We start from the raw sequence: 20,726 nt of genomic DNA on the forward strand, positions 1-20,726 counted from the left end.
AATATCAGTTTCAGTAATTTCTACTTAATTAAAAAAAAATGCAAAATTAATTTCAAATGATATGATTTTGTACTTTTTTAATAAATTGGTCAAAAAGATTCCTTTGGCAACAACAAAGCAACAAACCATCGAAGCTTTCCGGATCGTCCACATTAGTTAAGCATTCCAAAGCGATGAACAGGTCAAGCCTTTTCTCTATAACAACAAACAATCAGCGGTTCCAGCCGTCCCCCTGCAAAATGATGGCAGAATCAACTCGTTTTGTTGGCGCACTTGATGTGCGCACCAAACGTAAACAATCGTGAAAACGGCAACAAACTAAAGGCATAAAAAGCGTGTTCTGAAAATACCGGAGTCACGGTTCAGTTGCATCATCCACATTTTATTATTGTATGCATATCGGAATTAGCTAGAAAGCAGAGTTGGTATCTACCATTCCGGTGTGGCGCATTTTTCGCTTCTCTCGGCCGCGGCCATTAACTACCAAACATGCACACGTCAAACAGGCGCAAAATGGTCTGCAGCAGGGCCAAAAACTCCTCTGCAATGTGTCGATGAAGAAAAAAAAGCTACGCATTTCCCAATCGATCATCTCTATCCGCAACTGCACTGCGTGGAGATGCAGAGGTGTGCAAGCGGTGCATCCGTGGAGTGTGTTGCGTTTAGTGAAAAAAGCCGACGCGGCATTGATGGCGTTCGACGTGCATATGAAATGTGGAAAAAAACTGAAATTGCATTTTGGCGAGAGTAGACTGGAGCAAATGGGTACATTCGCCTTATACGAATTTCAACGTTAAAAAATTTTCTGAAAAAACTAATTGCAAGATTGCATTTTCAAGCAGAAACACATTTTTGTTATATTTCTTCATATGAACATATTTTAAAAAATGGTTTCGTCACAAATCTAAAAATGCGACCGTCACAAAAAGTGGTTAGATTTTGAAGTCTGATAACTTCGTTATTTATTATAGCAAATTCATATGATTTAGCCATCAATCGTTTCGAAATCATTCTGCGCTGCAGTTTAAACTTATCTTTCCCTCTTTCCACTATAAACCATTTTCTACGCAAGTATGAGTAGTACACTATGGAATAATTTTTCTCATGCTACATATTATCTTCCCCCCTTTACAATGCAATGATTTGTGCATCTAAGCGCCCATGATAGATCTTATCGGATTTAGTTAATAACAGTGTATCGAGGCGAAAATATAGTACCGTTTTCGCAGCCCGCAGTCTGCAGCAAATAAATCTATTACAAAATCGATCTTATCTCGGAGAAGTCCATATTTTATTGCTTCTATCAGCTGAAACGTACCGTGGATAGCATTTTCATTAGCATGTTTCGTTCGACCGCGTTGCAACCAATAGTCGCAACGAAAAACAAACATAAACTATCAGGCCATATCAATCGAGAGCTGAAAAAAACTGCTAGCGTGTGACAATTCATCACTCGTGTAAAGTCCATCCGCTGGTACACAGACCTCCGGCCATTCTCAACGGACCCCATCAAATGACCACTAGTCGTCGATATGCTCCACCGAACGCCGCGACTGTAGTAGTATTTTCCCATGCTCAGGTGATCCATTTTTAGTGTAAAAGCATCGAATTGTATATGTGATATCATCGCGTGGCAGTGCAGAGGCTGTGTGCCACCACAGCGCATAGAATTCATATAATTGCACGAGCTTCCAACTGCAAAACAGTGAAGAATACACGTGATTGTGAGAAAATTGTTGCTTATGTGTGCTGCTGTTGGCTCCCCCAGTACGGTATGGGATTTGGGGGGTTTAAGCTACCGAATTGATTGACGGTGCTGTTGCTGGTTTCGCGGCTGATGTCGCCGAGAGTTGGTGAGCGCAAAAAAAAATCCACAGCGCAGATCGCATTCAGATTGTTAGTTTGTAGGAGGCACTCGTGTGGCAAAAAACCGTACCGGGTATGTTCTGGGTACCGACGAAAATTGGCTTCAGTACTGATGTGGCATTTAAATCGAATGAAAGTGAAATTGATCTAGGAAGCGCGACTCGAGAGTTAGTGCGGAATTTGGTGCTCATTGCCACAATGTAGTGATTAATGATCAAAAATAACTGCAAACGTGAATCAGTGCTGGAAGAAGAAACTACTTTTTGGTGAAAAGAAAGTGAACGGTTACAAAACACCGATCATGAGCAAACAGATTATAAAGGTAACATATTTTGGAGAAATCTACAATTTTCTGGGGATTGTTCTTACTACACTATAATAAAAAATGAGACATATTTTCTAGGATCGAAGACGTGATTTTGTCGAGTAATCAGAATACTATTGCAGGTTTTCTTCAACAAGTTTTGAATACATAACTCAATAAGGAATTTCGTTGAACTGTATATTAATCAAAGTAATCATCAAATCTATTCATGATAAGAGGTCACGAAATAATAAAAAAAAGTCCTGAAATCCATCTTGCTGACAATTCGTTCAAATAATTCTCCAATAAAATATGTACAGAAAATTCCATAAAGAATTTGCTCTTTTTCGTTAGAAAATTATAATTACATTGTCCATCGATGTCAACTTTTGTAATAATTTTAAAATTGCTTTACATATTAGTTATTCTGCTTGAGGCTGCTTGAAAACCATTTCATCGATGATCGATGAAAAAAGTAAATAAATACTCACTAAAGCGTTCACTTCTGCCCAAACGGGACTCGAATCCACAACGTCCGATGTCTTCGGCATGGTGTTTTAACCAATTAAACAACTGAGACGGTAATTTACCCCAAGGACCAATATCGGATCACCCTCCACTGTTGTATTTCGTTCATAGTACACCTGGATCGCATTTCTCTTAAAATTTAGGTCACACCTTTTGTTTACAATGAATTTTACGTAAAATTACATACACAGTCAGCTTAGGGTTGGGCTAAATAGTCGGCTAAGGAAAAATAAACGAAATTAGTTCATAAAATAATATCGTAATAAAATTTTCTTAACATGCATGAAATAAATTTTTCAGCCGTAATGCATCGAAGTTATTCCCTCTTTGTTTTCCTTCGCTATCTCTCCGGCCGCATTGCTTTGTTCTGACATTTGCCTTTTTGTTTTGTAGCATTTTTGTTATCTCATCCATTCGCCTTTTAGTCTTTCTATCCTTTTGTCTTGTCATTTAGATCTAGACGTTTCACCTTTCGACAAATTGACATTCAACTATTTGACATTTTAATAATTTCACAGTAGACAGATTGAACATTCAACACTTCATCCATCAGTTTTTTTCTTTTCTGCTTTCATTTCTCTCAACCTAGCGTTCTTTTTTTTTTTGGTTTTCCCCATTTCGCCTTTTCTCCTTTCGCGCTATTTCGTCTTTTTATATTAATTCCTTTTGACAGTTGAACATTCTAGTATTTGACATTTTGATAATTTGACAGTTTGAAATATTGTTGGTTAGAAAGCGTTCGACATTTTGGCATTCTACATTTGAAAATGTCCAACATATTAATCTTTCGGTTTTTTTACGTTTCACCATTTCAATATTTTGATGTTTCGATACTTGGACATTTGACACTGACAATCCGACAATTATACACTTTGATACTTGAACACTTGAACACTTGAACATTTGGTCACTTGGACACTTGAATTCTTGCACCGTCGATTCCTCGCGAAAGCCACAAGTACCCGGAAGCATCTCTAACGGAGCGAGTAGTGCCTCCTCTCGTAATGTCGTGTGACAACGGTTTGAAACAGTAAGGTGGTACCCGGTGCAGGGGTCTCCGTCCCGTAAAACCTGGCAGGCCTTCCAGTACGTTCCGTGTTCAATACCTAATGGAAATCAGGCAGGAGAAAGTTCAGATGGTGGGTATCAGTCTTAGGACCAGAATCCCTTTCCTGAATTACGTCAGTCAGAGGCGTCCTAGTTGCTCAGAGGGTGCTATGACGGCCTACTTTAGCCATAACCTCACTGCTCTGGCATAGACCACGATGGGACCGCATAGGCGATTACTCCACCATGGACAAGAATAGCGGCTGGAAGGGGGACCAATTAAACACGATAATTGTTCCTACAAAAACAAGTGACGGGTATGGAGAGACTACCAAATCCCTTCGCACGAGGTGGTATCCAGCAGTCTCCGCTGAAAAAGACCGAAACAGATGCAGTAAATCCCGGTGGCGGAAGGGCTAACACGCCAATTTCCACACCGGACATAACGGTCGACGGTCCCTTGCTATTCACGACTATCGAAATGAATAGGGATAAGCGGCAAAGGGTGGCAGCGCTGTTCGAACAGTTCGATGCGATCATCGAGCTCGCGGCGAATAGGAGCAATATTGCCAGGGATCTGAAGCAGACCCTCCTCCTGCTTCGAACCACTATCGACGAAGCTCAACAGGAGTACACCGAACTTGTGGCTCGGGTTGAAGCCTCCGGAAAGGAGGCGAGGACTAGGAGGGCAACTGAATCTAAACAACCTTAGGCACTAGACAATCCGTGGGGGAAGCGGCCCCCGATAATGTGAAAAAGCGGTTGGTGGAGTTAGCCCGATGGAGTTTTTTTTAATATAGAGCACCAACAGGCTCAAAGGCTGGAGCGTCGACCGGACCGGCGCACAGTGGGGCCATTTTGAAAAAAAAACGACGGTCAAAAATCTTTTCATTTTGAAGGTTTTCTTTGCTCTTGCTTGATACAGAACACCGTCGACCATCAGCAGTAAGGAGGATAGTGTGATTAGAAAAAAAAGGCTTCTCTGCTACAATCATTCATTTTTTGATAAATAATAAACCGATTACAAGTAATGAAAAGATACGCGTAGTGTGTTGTTTATATAGCTCGTGATACAATTCCCTGATAAAACATTGATATTATATTTTTTTCTAAACTGTCTAATACATCTTAAGTTGATCAGAAGTGGTTAAGATTTTATTTAGGTGAAAAAAACTAGCTTGTGGCAGTATTTAAGAGAACAAGGTAGTTAAAAAGCGGTATTTTAAATCAAAAAAAATATGAAGTTCCCGAAGAGTCCCGATTCTAAAAAATATGTGTACTTGTACCTCGAAACATGCCAAAACAAATGACATTGAGTGCAACTTCACAAACATTCACAATTCTGAATAATTTGGCTTTGAAAATTGACATAATTTTACCTTAACCCTCTAGTGCCGCCTCTAGACGGTCTTCACTTAAACCTCTAAAAAGCTTCAATAAGGACTTAAGAGCCAGTTCGCGAGAGCCGCAACCGCCTTTCTGAGGGACGTTGTTTTGATGTTCTCCGATTGGGCTGAAATTTTCAGCGTTTGTTTGTCTATTCAAGGTAGAAAGGTTTGCAAAATTTCAATTTTTTCTCTTTGAGGTGAAACGTAAAAGGTAAAACGGCCCTTGAAAATGTTATGTCCAAAAACGTCCAAATACTAAAAAGTGCAATAACTCCTGCTAGACTTGATGGATTTTTCTAAAAATTTGTGGTATTATTCTACACTAAGAGTACTTCAAAACGCATGGTAACAATATAGGGTAAAGAGGTAAATTGACGAAAAAAACGCATTTTTCTTTTAAAAATTGTCAATTTTCAGGGTCATCCTACTCTTTTCAACATCGCTAGAAAAAATATCTGAATATGGCGTTTTGTAGAGCAACTCAAGAGCTTTAATGTCATGTATAAGCCAAGTGTGCCAAATGGGGTAAAACGGCCCTAGAAGGTTTTTTTTTCAAAAAACTGTCAAAATCACTAGAATCACTTTAGTTCCTGCTAGACTTAAAAGATTTTACTTAAAATTTGGATTATCACTGTACCTTACCAGAACTACCTACTCTACCAGAAGATACGCAATTTGGGGTAAAACGTTCCTTGAAGATTTTTTTTTTCGAAAAATGCCTTCAAAATCACCAAAACTGCAATAACTCGGGTTAGACTTGATAAATTTACTGAAATTTTAGATTGTAACTCTAGTTAGATACGAACTTTGACAATTTTTTAAAAGAAAAATGCGTTTTTTTCGTCAATTTACCTCTTTACCCTATATTGTTACCATGCGTTTTGAAGTACTCTTAGTGTAGAATAATACCACAAATTTTTAGAAAAATCCATCAAGTCTAGCAGGAGTTATTGCACTTTTTAGAATTTGGACGTTTTTGGACATATCATTTTCAATGGCCGTTTTACCCCACTTAACCTCAATGAAAAAAATTGAAATTTTGCAAAACTTCCTACCTTGAATAGACAAACAAACGCTGAAAATTTCAGCCCAATCGGAGAACATCAAAACAACATGCGGTTGCGCCTCTCGCGAACTGGCTCTTAAAAAATGTTTATATGGCTTTATAGTGATTTTTTCGAAGTCCGTCTAAAAATTAATTTGGGTACTAGAGGGTTAAAATCGATTTATCTTGGAGTTGGTTCAACAGAATTATCTCCTCATTTTAGAAAAATTTGTATTTTGTTATTATCAAAAACCTTCTAGAACATCTCAAGCCGATCAGAAGTAGTTAAGATAAAATTTAAGAAAAAAAACTAGTTTTAAGGTAGTCCTTCAAGGAGAATGGTTATATTTCTTCAGAGATAAGACATAGGAATTTTGTGTTTACCGAAGATCGAAATTGAATATCTCGTAAAATAAAAAAGTTAATTTTTCTAAGTGTAATTCCAGCTTAATAAGCAATCATATGAAAAGTATTCTGAACCATTCTTCCGAAGGCACCAAACCCCTAAAATGTAAGGAAAAGCGAGAAAAGACTTTTAACCGTCTATTTTCAAAACGGCCTCACTGTGCGGCGACTGCGAGAAACCCATGGCTAACCGTGATAGAGAAAGGATGCCAGAAGGGTAGGAAGCTCCAAAACGGAGCGGTGATAAAATGACCGCCAAAGGTCAAAAAGGCGCGGATTAGTTGGGACGCCCTCATGCTCCATACAGGCGGGTCTAACTACTCTGATGCCTTGAAGAAAGTGAGCAGCGAAACCTTAGGGGTGAATGTGCGGACCAACCGTCGATCTCACACCGGTGAAATGATTCTCGAGCTCTGAAAGGATGCGAAGAACAATAGCGCTACCTACAAGACGGTAGCCGAGATGGTCCTAGGGAAAGAGATGCAAGTTGGGGCACTCACCTCAGAGATAATGCTCCAGCATAAAAACCTGAACGAAATTTCCGAGGGGTGTGATATTGAACGAGCCTTCAACGCAAAGTCTAGAATGGGGTGGCAACTGAGTCAATCCATTCACAAAAGAGTCCAGCAGCGAACCGACTAGCGTCGGCGGATGCGAACCGGGCACTAAAGGACAACAAGCTCAAGGTCGGCTGATCAGTATACCCTATAGGTATACTCCAGCAACCAGACGTTTGCTTCAGGTGCTGTAGGTGCAAGGAGCCCAATAGGACCCAGTTATGCAGGCGCTGCGCTGGTGCAGGCCATAAAACGGAAAATTGCGGGGAGTCTCTCAAGTGCATGATATGTTCGGGGATGAGACGACAAACACTTTATAGGAGATAGCCTATAAGCTGACTGCGAAAACACGGACATAAGGATGACGCAGCTGAACCTGAGCTACTGCTACACGGCAGATGGTCGACCAGTTATCCATGGAGCTACAGGCCTAACACTGTTGGTGGAGGCGGGTGACTTCAATGCTTGGGCTGGGGGAAGTCGCTTAACGAACCTTGTTCAAGGCTTTGGCAAAGCTCAACCTAGATCTGGCCAACGTTGTGAACAAAAGCACATACACCAGAAATGGTGCGGAGTCGATCATCGACGTGACGTTCTCCAGCCCAGGACTGATCAAGAACTGGAGGGCCATCGTCTGATGGCTACACTAATAGCGACCACCAGCCGGTTTACAATAGTGTAGACAACAGTGAGAGGCGGTAATCGAAGGGTGGAGCCAACACTCCGACCGTCGACGGGTGGAAGTTATCGCATTTCGATTGTGTGTGAGAGTTTGATCCTTTTCATTTAAAGCGCACTGTTTTACTATACCGAGCCTTTCTATCCTACCAATATCGCTTATTTACAAGGACCTACCAATATCGCCAATACCTAGGAATGGGAAGCCACCGGTTTACTGGTGGACGAACGCGATAGCCGACCTTCGTAGTGCGTGCCTCCGTGCAAGACGAAATATGCAGCGTGCGCGAAACGAAGAAAAGAGGACAGAGCGCCGTGCAGCATTCGGTTCTGCAAGATCGATGCTAAGGGTGCTTTGAGAGGCTATGTGCGAGTACCAATACGAGTCCGTGAGGTGGCGCCTACAGGATCGTAATGGCCAAGACCAAAGGCGCGCTGGCGCCAGCGGAGCGATCACCAGCGATGCTGAAGCGTATCATCGAGAGACTCTTTCCACGCCACAAGCCAAGCTCTTGACCTCCGGCAGTCGAGTCTCACGTCTGACGTTCCAGTATCGCAGACATTGAATAGGGATGGTCGCCCAGCCTGCCGAACATTCAATCTGTGAGCGACAAAAGCCGTGTCGAGGTTGAGGAGGAGGCAAGAGTTACAAATGAGGAGCTCATCGTGATCGCCAAATCCCTAAAGGTGAGCAAGGCATCGGAACCGGATGGCATCCCTAACCTGGCAATCAGGATAGCGATAAAAACGACCCCCGGGCTGTTCCGGGCAGTCATGCAGAAGTGCCTGGATGACTGCCTGTTCCCGGAGAGTTGGAAGCGACAGATATTGGTCTTAGTGCCAGAGGCTGGAAAACCGTCAAGGGACCTATCGGAAAATAGGCCTATCTGTTTGCTGGACACCGTGGGCAAAGTGCTTGAGAGGATTATCTTCTACAGACTAGTGAGGTACACGGAGGGTGTAAGCGGTCAAGTTACTAGTTCGGTTTCCGGAAGGGTAGGTCCATGCTGGCTGCTATCCTTTCCGTCTCCAAGACGGCGGAGATAGCACTTCAGCGCAAGAGAAGAAGCATCGACAATTGCGCAATCATCAAGCTCGATGTGAAGAATGCGTTCGATAGCACCAGCTTGCGCTTAGTAGCATCCATGTACTGGTGTCGCTGTAAAAGATTCTGGAAAACGACTTCCAGAATCGATAACTAGTTTATAACACGGAGAAGGGTCAGAAAGGCGTCCCTATCACCGCAGAAGTTTTTCAAGGCTCAATTCTGAGCCCGATGTATGTCCCGGTGGAATGTACTTAACGCTAGAGGTGTACGGCGAGTCGATCGATGAGGTGTTGACGGCCGTGTATACGCAAGGTCGTAGACTGGATGCACTCCTGATAACTGGAACTAGTGTATCATAAGACGGAGGCTAGGTCATGAATAACCGTAAATCAGGGCAACAGGCGGTGCTCAGAGTCGGAGACTGCAGTATTACCTAAAAGCGATCTTTGAAACTCTTGGTTCTGGTTCTGGTTGCCGACAAGAGGGCCTTTACGGCTATTGCACTAACTTGAATGATGTCGAATTACTCAGCGGTGTACGGCAGCGAGCGGAAACTTCTTGCCAGTGTGGTTTCGTCCATATGGTGGGCCAGCGTGGACCAAAGCGCTAGGTACTAATAGCTATCGTGGTAAACTGGAGAGTACCTAAAGACTCACGTACCTGAAGGATGGGAGTGTCTACCGGACGGTGTCGTATGACGCAATCTGCATCTTGTCCGGCATGATGCCTATCAGCTTCACCATTGTAGAGGACATAGACTAACACAAGCGGCATACTAGGTACCAGAAGGTCGTTCTAGTTGATCAGATGGCAGCGGGAATGCTCCAATTCTGCTAAGGGTAGATAGACGCACCGACTTGTTTTCCTCGATTTTAGTACGTAGGACAGCCGGGAGCGTATTTTGCATACCACGAGATTGTGATCCGAGTCACCGTTCGGTTCTCTCACTCTGAATATTCCGGTGTGTAAAATTAGTGCTACATATAACCATCGTCATCGGTTTTATCATTACTCGGTGCGTACACATTGGTTAGGCTGTAATTGAAGAATTTGCCCTTAATCCTCAACACGCAAAAGTTCAAGCTTTAATCATCCAATGTGTTCTTTCAATTCGCACAGAATTTGCTCTGACTTCGCACAACCAATGCGTGATACACATAACGCAAAAGTTGTACAAGGAATACATTGACAGAGATCAAAATCAGAATATGTGTCATATACACAAAAATCCTAATGTCTCGGTAAACTTCGGCTTCGGGCGAACGATCAGTTTCGAGGCGCTCAAAAAACCGTTCTTTACTTTCGCGAGCCGGTGCGTATCAACGGCTCGTGCATCCCTAAAAATCGTCAGCAACCGAAACAGCCAATAGCGAGCCTTGTTGCTGCGGAAGTTATTGACGCTGGTGCCAGTAACGCAGAACCGAATGCATGTGAATGAAACCAGAGTCATAATTAAATGCAAAATGTTTTGGACTCATCTCATGTTTTTGTTTATTGTTAATGATTGAATGATGTTTCCAAATGACCTGATTCATGAAAGTGAATCGATCAGACAATAATTTCTTCAATGGAGTCAGTACCCAACTTATCAGTATTGATTGCTGGTTGCACTGTTTTAACAATGCCAACCTTCTGAATATCGGCTGATGCTTTATAAGTGTAGTGGTTTGAAGCTGCGCAATGCATTCAAAACACGCTAGAGCATCAAATGCGTTATGCCCAACCCACATGCGTTGTACTGGTTCCAATTTTAATCAGTGAATGCGCTAATTTCACTCATAAATGATCTGGTTACGCACACTCCAACTTTTGCGTGTACGGTCACTGATCGGCCTCTATCTGACGAGTTTTATCTGTTTCCAAGTTAGCATGTAACCGACTCCTCTTCTTGCTTTCTGTGTTGCTGATTATCACTTCATTACACTCAAATACGTTGTCTGCAACCAGGAGTACTCAGTTCAGTGGCAACTAGCGAACCTATACATTAGAGAAATGACAAGACACTCACCGTTAAGGCAACTGTCAACATCAAAACGGGCGAGTTGTATCATTTTGCATTGCCGTTATCCGTTTTGATGTTGACAGTTGCCTTAACAGTGAGTGTCTTGTCATTTCTCTAATGTATAGGTTCGCTAGTGGCAACAAAGCATGCACTCATAAATGAAACGAACGCGTTGATTGTCCCGTGCCATGGTGAGTGACTCACGTATGAGAAGTTTTTTTTTCTCTTCGCACCATCTTCGCTTCGGACCCGATTAGATCAATAGGGAAGACAGAGGTTTTTTCCATGGTAATCTCATCACTCAGAATATTCAGATGATTCGCATCATTCACTTCATTTGCATCGTTCGCACCGTTCGTACGATTTGCATCAGTCATATTCTTCGGGTCTTTTTTTTTTTGGGTGAACCGAAACGATTAGCTTTCTTCAGCCAACAGTGCTGCGTAGTTGTAGTTGTGAAAATAGGAAGAGTCTAGCAGTGATGAACTGCCGCGCGTTAAAAACAAAGATGAAGGATGTTGTGGAGGAAAAAGCTGCTGCTACAGGGGCAATAGAATATAGGTGCCTTATCGATGCTTTCAATTTTGTTAAATTCATTTTGAATTTCAGAAACCAATAATCAGTTGACTTCAAGAAACATAAAAATAAAAACATACATTGAAAGAATGTCATTTTTTGCTTTTTAAACATCTCGAACAATACGTGTGAACATCTAAACTAATTCCTTAAACTATATTCCGCATAATTTATTCTGTCAAGAATACATCCCTTCTCAGATGTATCGAACACCCTATTCGAAAAACAGAGAACTCGCTTGCCCACCCTAGGCGGCGACGTTTGTTTGGGTCTTGTACGAATCTATTCTTTTCAAAACCAACGGTGTTTTTTTTCCTTTGTAAACGTCATTGGTCTTTCCCGACGCTTCGTTCGCTTCGTTAGATTCGTTCGCTTCAGCTGTTAGTCGAATTGATGGTGAGTAACTTTTTTTCGGGTGGCCGAATGTGTTAACTCAGTGAGATACAATAGCAGGAGAAGAAGTAGAGAATACACCCAAACAGTTCAGTAAGCACTGTTATTCGCACTTGATGATGCGATAGGCTGCAGCTCTAGTACCAAGTCACTAGTGAGCAGCGACGATGATGAATCATGAATGATTGTGATAATCAGCAACTTTGCTTGCTTACACGCCGCCTGATTTCGTGCACTATAATAATAGCGTGCTCTCATTTGAAAGTTTCTAGTCATTTTATTGCGCTTCTCTTAAAATGGTCGATTCAGTGATTAATCAACCTATGAGAAATATGGCGAATTTCTTTTTTAGGACAGTGAAATAGTCCAGTGCCTTCAAGAAAGTCGTGGCAGAAGCTTTTTCTAGCAGCTTTGCACGAATTCGGTAAAATGAAACACTGTGCAATGTAGTATATGTGGTACTTAAATGAAGAGTCCGAAATAGGTTCTACCGCTCGGAATTCACGTTCTTCACGTTTCCCAGCTCCCTAGCCAAGAGATTTGCGCGAGTCAAACGCTGTTGTACGCTGCCCCTAACAGGACACAGTCGTGTACGTCCCTCCTTCCCAGTCTATAAGTTTCCACCGGGTTTGGTTACCCGATCTCCGTTAAGGTTTCTTGTATGTCGGTCGGCACAGCATGTACCAACCTTAAGGTTTTAGTTTTGAATGATTTAAAATTTTTACCTTTAAAAAAAAGTGTTGAGAGTTTTTTTAACGGTTTGATATATTGAGAGTTTGGTAGTTTTCTTAGCTTCTTGTCTATTTGTCCTTTCTCCTTGCATATTTTAATCTTTTCGTCTTCTAGATTATTTCTCCTACGTTTGAAATTTTCTCATTTTGTCTTTTTTTAAATATTGACAGTTTGAAAATTTAGCAATTCAACAGTTTGACATTTCAACATTTTCACGTTTCATTACTTTTATCATTTCAATCATGTTATTTTTTCGGTTTTTAGTGGTTCAGTAATTCAACAGATTTACACTATATTAGGCTTGCCTAATTTCAAACCTTAGATGGTCTGACATTTCAACATTTTAAAAGTTTAATGTTCTAAAAATTTGTTGGTTTGATGTTTCAGAATATGGGCGGTTAGACTGTTTTTCAAAGGGCAAATATATGTCTTTTTCACAATAAATATTTCTATTGAAAGTTAACTAGAATGGTACATTTTTGCCAACACATGGTAGAAGTTAGCTTTAGATGACATAAATTTTAATTTGCTAATATCAAAACGTGATGTATATTTTCTCCACCTATAAAACAAGCTAATAATAAGTGAGTCATTATTCACAACAAAATAGAAAAATAAACAATTGCTGAGCGATTAAATCGTTTATTTTTTTTTGCATTTCAATGAAAATAGCTAATACTTTCATTAAACGGAACTCTCTGGTAAACAGTGAACCTTTCCAGACATTCGCATAACTGCTCAATTTTCTTGCGGGTTCGTTTTTTTGCGGCAGTTGATTAATTACAACGTTTGCTACAATCTAACAAAAAAGCAATCTTAAGAAGTAACAGGAACGTGATATAAGGTCTCTACAGAAAAAAAACCAGCAGATAAGTAGCAAAACAAACTGAAAGATAATTACTACAGCAGCTTCTGTTCGTGAACCAGAAACTTTTATGCCCCCAGCATGACAGAATACAAGCAGCCCGTAAACATCATGATTCGATCGCGATAAGATGCTCGAAGCAAAAAGTTACCACAACTTAAATGCAACAAACTTTACCGAAGGCCCGGTTTTGCCTTGCTCAACGGAGGATGGCTCGAAAAGCGCCAGGGCGTCGTAGAAAAGAGTAATCACGTAACCTCAAGAAATACTGATGTTGTTGAAGTTTTGCGAAAAATGGCACAGCGAATGGTTTGCGGAAAGCAAAGAGTAGCAATAATTTTCTATCCGTGGCTGCTATTGAAGCAGCAAATTGACTTTATTTTGATTGACGATGAAACGGACCGAGAGATGAGAAGTATAACAGATTTTTAACTATGGTTGTGTTAATTCTATCTCCACGATTATGTTCTAGACAGTGAAAATAATCGTTGGGATTGTATTCGATTGAGAAAATTTATCGAATAATTTGTACCATTTCTGATGACTGAACAATTAAACATTATCATCAGATATTGCCGGACCAAACCATAAATTGCCAGCTAATGGGTGCAATTATCATTTGATTTATTTTTAAGTAGCATTTTCCTAAAAAATGCTCTAACTGATTATAATGTTCTAGTAGCTGAAACAGAACGTGCTTCAGAGCAAAATGCTTTTCATAGTAAAAGCACAGGTTTTGACCATAGTATGTTATGCATGAAAAACTTTGTTGTTTTACTTTCGCGTAGCGGTGGGATCGGAATATTTATAATTTCCAAACCAAACTTCTCTTAGTTCGTAGGTTTGGTCAAATAATTTATCTACAGAATTTTTTAACTTTATGTGTTGAATTTTTGAAAGAATGAATCAAAATTTTTACAGTTAAGAACTAAAAACTAGTGTTACCAAAACTAGTACTATGGTCAAAATAGGTGCTTATGTCTTACGAATCGTAGACACCTGAAAACACTGCTTTCCCATCCAAAATATTCCAGAATTAAGCTGCATATCCAAAAAAGTCTACCGTCGGGCAGCTGGTGCCAGCCAGTCGAGCGTAAATCTAGAGCAACCGTGAATAATTTTCCGCTCGAGCACACGCACCGCGAGCCGAAGTCCGCACCCGCATTTTCAAACGCGCCTCCGCCATACGAAAAATGTACAATCACAGAACTGCCGTTCTTTCTACGTTCTCCGAAGCCGCACTCGATAGCCATTGTTGTTTCCGCACTGTTGGAAAGAATGTGTCCCCGCCATAATTTGAAACACACAACAACCATCGTTCTATGTGCGGGTTTTAAGCAATAAACCGCAACTATCGCCTGTATAGCTCCCCAAATGTACAACCCAGTGCTCTTGTGCTATAATAGGTTGGGTTCATTGCTCATAACCGCGAAACCTTTCACGACTCCAATTGGTGCGGCTTTCCGTACGCCTGAAATGCCATCTCGATAGTTTCTCTCATGCCCCTTGGGAGATTTCGATGGTTACAGCGACGAACCTTGCAGCAACTAAACAGACGATCCAAATAGAACCAAAGCGCAGTTATGTAATTACCCTACAGAATAGTGACGAGAGCCGCGCGGCTAGTGGTAACGCTCAGAGGGTGCGAGGCTGATCCCACCGAAACCAGCCGCAGAGGAAAATTATTGCTTCTGACATTTCAGCAGCATGTCTTGTTTCGTTCCCAGTCCATTCGCTTTTGGATCGAAACGACAACGGAAACGTTTAAATGGGTAGACAAGAGAAAATAATAATAAATCAGAAAAATAACACCCTAACTAGTATCCACCAGAGTTGAAAATCTCACCATGAGAGCAAAAGCTGAGATGGTATATAATTTTGTTTTAGCACTTTTAACAATTAAAAATACAATGCAAGCGCAACACCAATTAGTCAGAACATTGCCAACTGGAAGAAATGTTTCCATAATATCACATTCCAGCACAGTTAGTTTCATTTTGTTACTGGATACGGTGTAACGTGTCATTGTGCCTTTGTTTATCGCTTTTTTTTTTTCGTTGTTACCTTCAGTTAAGCAAAGCACACTAGTGCACATCAATCAAAGTTAAAGTGGTTTGCAGAAACTGCTCCAACCTATTGTAAGTCAAAGTTGAGTCCACTCAACGGTACTTTTGTTTTCTCGACAACCAATTCACCTGTTCCATCGGATCCTATTCTTCGACTAGCTCACTTGTCAGTCTTATTCCACTTTACTGCCATCGTTAGCGCGACCTGACGCCCCTTCAATCTGCCGGAAGTTGACGCGCAGTCAGAGAGCCGAAACGTGGGGAAAAACAAAATTGTTGCTAATTGGAACGAGCTGTTTATTGTGCTCGTAAATAATCAAGAGCAACCCACCGAAGTTCGCCTGAGCTATTATCACCGAAACGGCAGTAAAATTTGTTGCCCCCCTAACAGTGACTCAGTTTATTGTTAATGGTTGGATTTAAAAGAAATATAGTCACAGTCAGCTTTAGGATTTGATTGATTTATAAACGTTTTATTTGTTTTGCAAATTAGCTGCGGGTTAATAAACTCACCTTTCATTCATCTTCCATGGTTTCCGCTGGAACTAGCGATCAATTGGTGAAATATTAATATAACGCTGTTTCAAAAGCTGTTCGATGATTTATTTATAAACTTTCTTATTTATAACTAACTAATTATACTCCAGGTTACATCATGCTTGTTAATTAGATTTGCTTTCGCCTTCTGGGTCTTTTCATGATTTTCACATTTCATAGTACATATAGATATTGGTGGCAAAGAAGCAATTAAGAGTATACAGGGTGCGTGTGATATTTCTGAACTAAATAATCATGCTACTAAAATTTAGCTTAGACTAAAGGTAAGGATTGCTAATCTTGACATGTACACAAGATGAATCAATTCATTGACGCTTATCATTTACCACAAAAGATCATAATAATGGTCGCAGTGGTCCAAATCTTACAAAAAAAAATCATGATGTCTGCCGCGATTCTTAACAATCACCCAAACAAACCAACGTACCAAACTTTGGACGAAGAACTTGGCATTGATTACGCGCAATTCGAAGGAATTTTCGCGGCGATTCCTGACAATGGTAGAAGCATGAATCCACCACTACACTCCAGAGTAAAATCGACTGTCGGTGGTGCGGCTTTTGTCTGGTGAATGTCGTGCGAAGCGCCATAAAGCTCAACAATTAACTAGGAAAGCGTTGGGCAGTATTTTTGCGGAATTCGCAAAGCAATACATTCTTATGCGATTACCTTGAAACGGTAAATATTATTAAATATTATACAGGATGGACATTAAAATGAAGACGAAACGATCGCACAAGACAGAGAAAAAAGTGCTCTTTCATCAAGACAACGCTCCCATGCTCTCGATGCCACCGATAAATTGGAGGCATTACACTGTGAGCTGACCTCCAAACTAAAAAATCCAAATTAAAAATTACTATTTTGAATGACTTAAGAAGTAGAATGTCATTTATGTACCTCTACTCGTATTGTTCCACACAGTGCTCGACTTAATCGCATCAATCAAAGTCGATACAGTTTTCCAGTGATCGCTTCAACAGCTCATAATAAATAACATCGACCTGGTCCTCCAGTCACTATGCGATAAAGAACATCCTTTCTTGTTTGCTGGTGGAGTAGTTAGTCACATGCGAAAATAGTTGAAGAGGTTGTTCATAAGACACAACCGCAAGGTTAACGTAGAATTACGACAGCCTGTCTTCAGTCAATGTATTTTTGCATTTAAATTTTAAATTTTGGATTGGTATTAACCGATGACACGGGATGATTCTAGTTCTGTTGTTATTCTTCTTTTCGCATAAACTGCAAGCTAGCAAACAAAACATAATGATTATACACGCACGCTACCGGACACTCACAGCTATAAGCAGTGGCCAAATGACTGAGAGCAAACGCATTTTAGTGGACGCATAGCAGGTTTTCCAATAGCGATTGCAATTTAGAAAAAATGCGGTGGAAACTGATTGAGTTTTAAGCATTCGAAATTGGCCAATTTTTGTGACGCTCTCAACGCATCCGGCTTTTAAATTTTTACCCTTATATATGTTGCCGTGAGACGTAATTCTACGTCGAAAAACGATATTCAATGACGCTTGGCTTTAAATCAGAAATCACCCAAGTCCCTTGTTTTTTAATCATTCCCAAAACATGCAATCAAAGCAAGCTGTTTTATGAAAATTATGAAAATTTTTAAGGACAAATTTCCGCGAACAATGAGCCAGTCACATGCGACTCGCGTGTGACCCAAAACCCGACCATCTCTACCAGGCATGGGAAAACCACAGCACTCAAAAGCGCATTTGGCCCATCTGCTAACAAACACATCACGCAGGGCATTTCGTATTACCCTTCGTCGCGAGCTCAAGACAAAACACTGGAGAGCCATTCGTAAATCTGAATACCCTCCGTGGCATCGCTTGAAACACACACGCGGGTGGTGTGGTGGGTTTAGACATGCCTGATCTCTACTACTTACCTTACCAATCAGACGAGAGTCGAAGTGGCTCATGCTATATCAGGAAGTTGTCGCCATGTTGCTAGGTTTTGGGCTGTGCTTCGCCAGTGCCCCAGGCGTTTCATTACTCGCAAGTCTCTATTTCTGCTGCCGGCGGGGTTGCTGAAGAGAAGTGTATTCACGGGGTTGTCGTCCGGCATTCTTAAGGTACGTTTAGACTATCTGATTTTTTTATCTGATTCGAGCTGATTGCTCGAAAATATATCGAATTCAATGTTGGTTTACGTTTACACCTTTTCGATATTGTGATTCAACATGCCGTTCGATATGTCGAATGGAATAGGAACGTTCCTATTTTTCCTTCGATTCAAGAACATAGCAACCTTTAATTTTTTTCTTCAGTTGTTTGTTTTGGCTCTCCATAACAAACATCATTTTCGGTTTTTTGTGTGCTGGCAAATATTGAAATTGAGAAAGGAATTCATTTGACATTCATTTGGCAGTTCTTCCTTCCGACTTGTGCAAGCAGTGTGAACACCGCCATACAAACAGGTTCGACAAAGTATGTCGAACGGTAAATCGAGCAGACTTTCGATTTCTGCAGTGGTCAAAATCAAACCGACATGTCTAATAGTCTAAACGTACCTTTACGCAACCTTTTGACTTCCGGGATTCCGGTGCGCAATGGGATTCTCTCCAAGCAGCACGTGCGTACTCCATCTTAGATAGCCCGCAGCACCTTCCATTCGAAAACTACAAGAGCGTTCTCCGCAATAAGCGTTGTTATCTTGATTCCGTAGAGGACTACCGGCCTTACCAGGATTTTGTACAGCTTGAACTTTGGGTGTCGTCACATTCGACTTGATCGAAATGTCTTCCGAAGTGCAAAGTAGGCATGATTTCCAGCCTGGCTGTGTCTCTGGATCTCTATACTGGTGTTATTGTCGGCCGTCACCAGTGACCCCAAATACACGAGCTCGTCGACCACCTTGAGCTTATCGCCGTCTGCAAAGACTTGAGTTAGGACACTAATGTTGTTCTTCTTGGAGCCTCTTTCTCGTATGTATTTCGTTTTCGACACATTTATGTGCAGTCCGATTCGTACGGCTTTGGCTTTCAGTCGGACGTAAGTTTCCTCCGCCGTCGCAATGTTACGTGTCATGATGTCAAAGTCATCCGCGAAGCCCAGAAGCTGAACAGACCTTGTGAAAATCGTGTCGAGTTCCCGCCCTACACTCATACACTCAAGGGCGATGTTAAACAGCAAACAGGAAAATCCACCACCTTGTCTTAACCCTCTGCGCAATTCAAATGGGCTCGATAGTATTCCCGAAACACGCACGTAGCACATGTTATGTGTAGACACGTTGTAGTCATGGCATTTTTATAAGATCTGTCGGATTGAAAATATCTAATCCGTGGTGGCACGGGCTCCCATAATGCCCGTTTGGTATTGGCCCACGAGCATCCTGGTTAAAGGTGATAGATGACGGAACAGGATCTGTGAGAGTATTTTATAGGCAGCAACACCGCGCATTTGCAGCACTCCAGCTTGTCGCCGTTCTTGTAGATGGGGCAGACGACTTCCTCCATCCACTCGTCTGGCAGTTTTTCCTCCTTTCAAATCCTGGAAATGACTCATTGCAGCATTCTAGCCAGCGTCTTTCTTTCCCCCGTCATACCAGTAATTTATGCCACTCGGTTTCCACTTCTAGTGTCGCCGTTGCGGTCTCCCCGATAGCTGTGCGAATGCTGCACCAGCCGTCCTCGAGAGGCGATGCGCCAAACCTCTCCACCATACTGCCGTGATATGACAAAGTGACGTAAGTGCCACTTTCACGAATATGAGCTTTTCATGCCAATTTGTTCATCATTCGAAGACCTATCTTTTGGTATCTTCCTTTTTGTTGTTACTTATTCGTACGTTGCATAAAATCAAAAAAACAAAGTGACGTTGGCACACATTTCCATACAAAAGTGACGAAGAATTCTTTCGTTTTTGGGCCGTACTGAAAAACTGATCACTTGGATCTACGTCACAATGTCATCTCACGGCAGCATAGGTGTTACCGCTTCGAGCTGTTGCTGTGGATGTCCTTTCGGGGAGAAAAGGTACTTCGGACTTTTTTTTAGAATATCTATAACGAGCGTCTTAGCAGAGTGATTGAGAAATCAAAGAAATAGTTATCAGTTTCCGTTATACTCTACTAGAAAATTTTTTGGAAATAAATATTGAAATTCAGTCCGTGCAAATATATATTTCGACTGTAACATACAGTCTTCCTCAGTGCTTATGTGGACCAGTCCACATAAGCACTGAGGAAGACTGTATGTCACAGTCGAAATATATATTTGCGCGGACTGAATTTCAATATTTATTTCCAAAAAATTTTCTAGCAGAGTATAACGGAAACCGATAACTACTTTGGACTGCCAGTTCTTGGGAATCGCTGGCTGTTGTCGTTCGTCACGGTGTGCAGGTTTTGCGGACCTATCACCGACTTGTAACTGTCTTTTCTACCGATCTGAACGTTCATGTCCCCGATGACGATCTTGATGTCTCTACGCGAGCAGCTATCGTAGAGTTTCCCCAGCTGTGCGTAGAACGCTTCTTTCTCTACATCGGGTTTTCCTTCGTGAGGGCAGTGCACATTGACGAAAGTGTAGTTGAAGAACTGGCCTTTTTTCTCAACAAACACGCCTGCCACTTGATCACAAGACTCTGTATTCTGCATAGTGTTGGGCCGGTATCCAGCTCATTGGCTGTGCCG

General features: G+C 41.4%; 1 protein-coding gene across 1 annotated transcript in view; it reads left to right on the forward strand.

Annotated features, from left to right (window-relative positions):
• Positions 1 to 1,219: 1,219 nt before the first annotated feature.
• The window catches only part of LOC129728121 (villin-like protein quail), a 49,171-nt gene continuing 29,664 nt past the window's right edge, over positions 1,220 to 20,726 (forward strand). Inside the window, exon 1 of the mRNA XM_055686530.1 lies at positions 1,220 to 2,188. Within this exon, the coding sequence (XP_055542505.1) occupies positions 2,168 to 2,188 (21 nt within the window). The 5' untranslated portion in view covers positions 1,220 to 2,167. The remainder of the gene's footprint in view (positions 2,189 to 20,726) is intronic.

This window comes from Wyeomyia smithii, chromosome 3 (assembly GCF_029784165.1).
Source record: "Wyeomyia smithii strain HCP4-BCI-WySm-NY-G18 chromosome 3, ASM2978416v1, whole genome shotgun sequence".
In the NCBI taxonomy this organism is placed as follows: Eukaryota; Metazoa; Arthropoda; class Insecta; order Diptera; family Culicidae; genus Wyeomyia; species Wyeomyia smithii.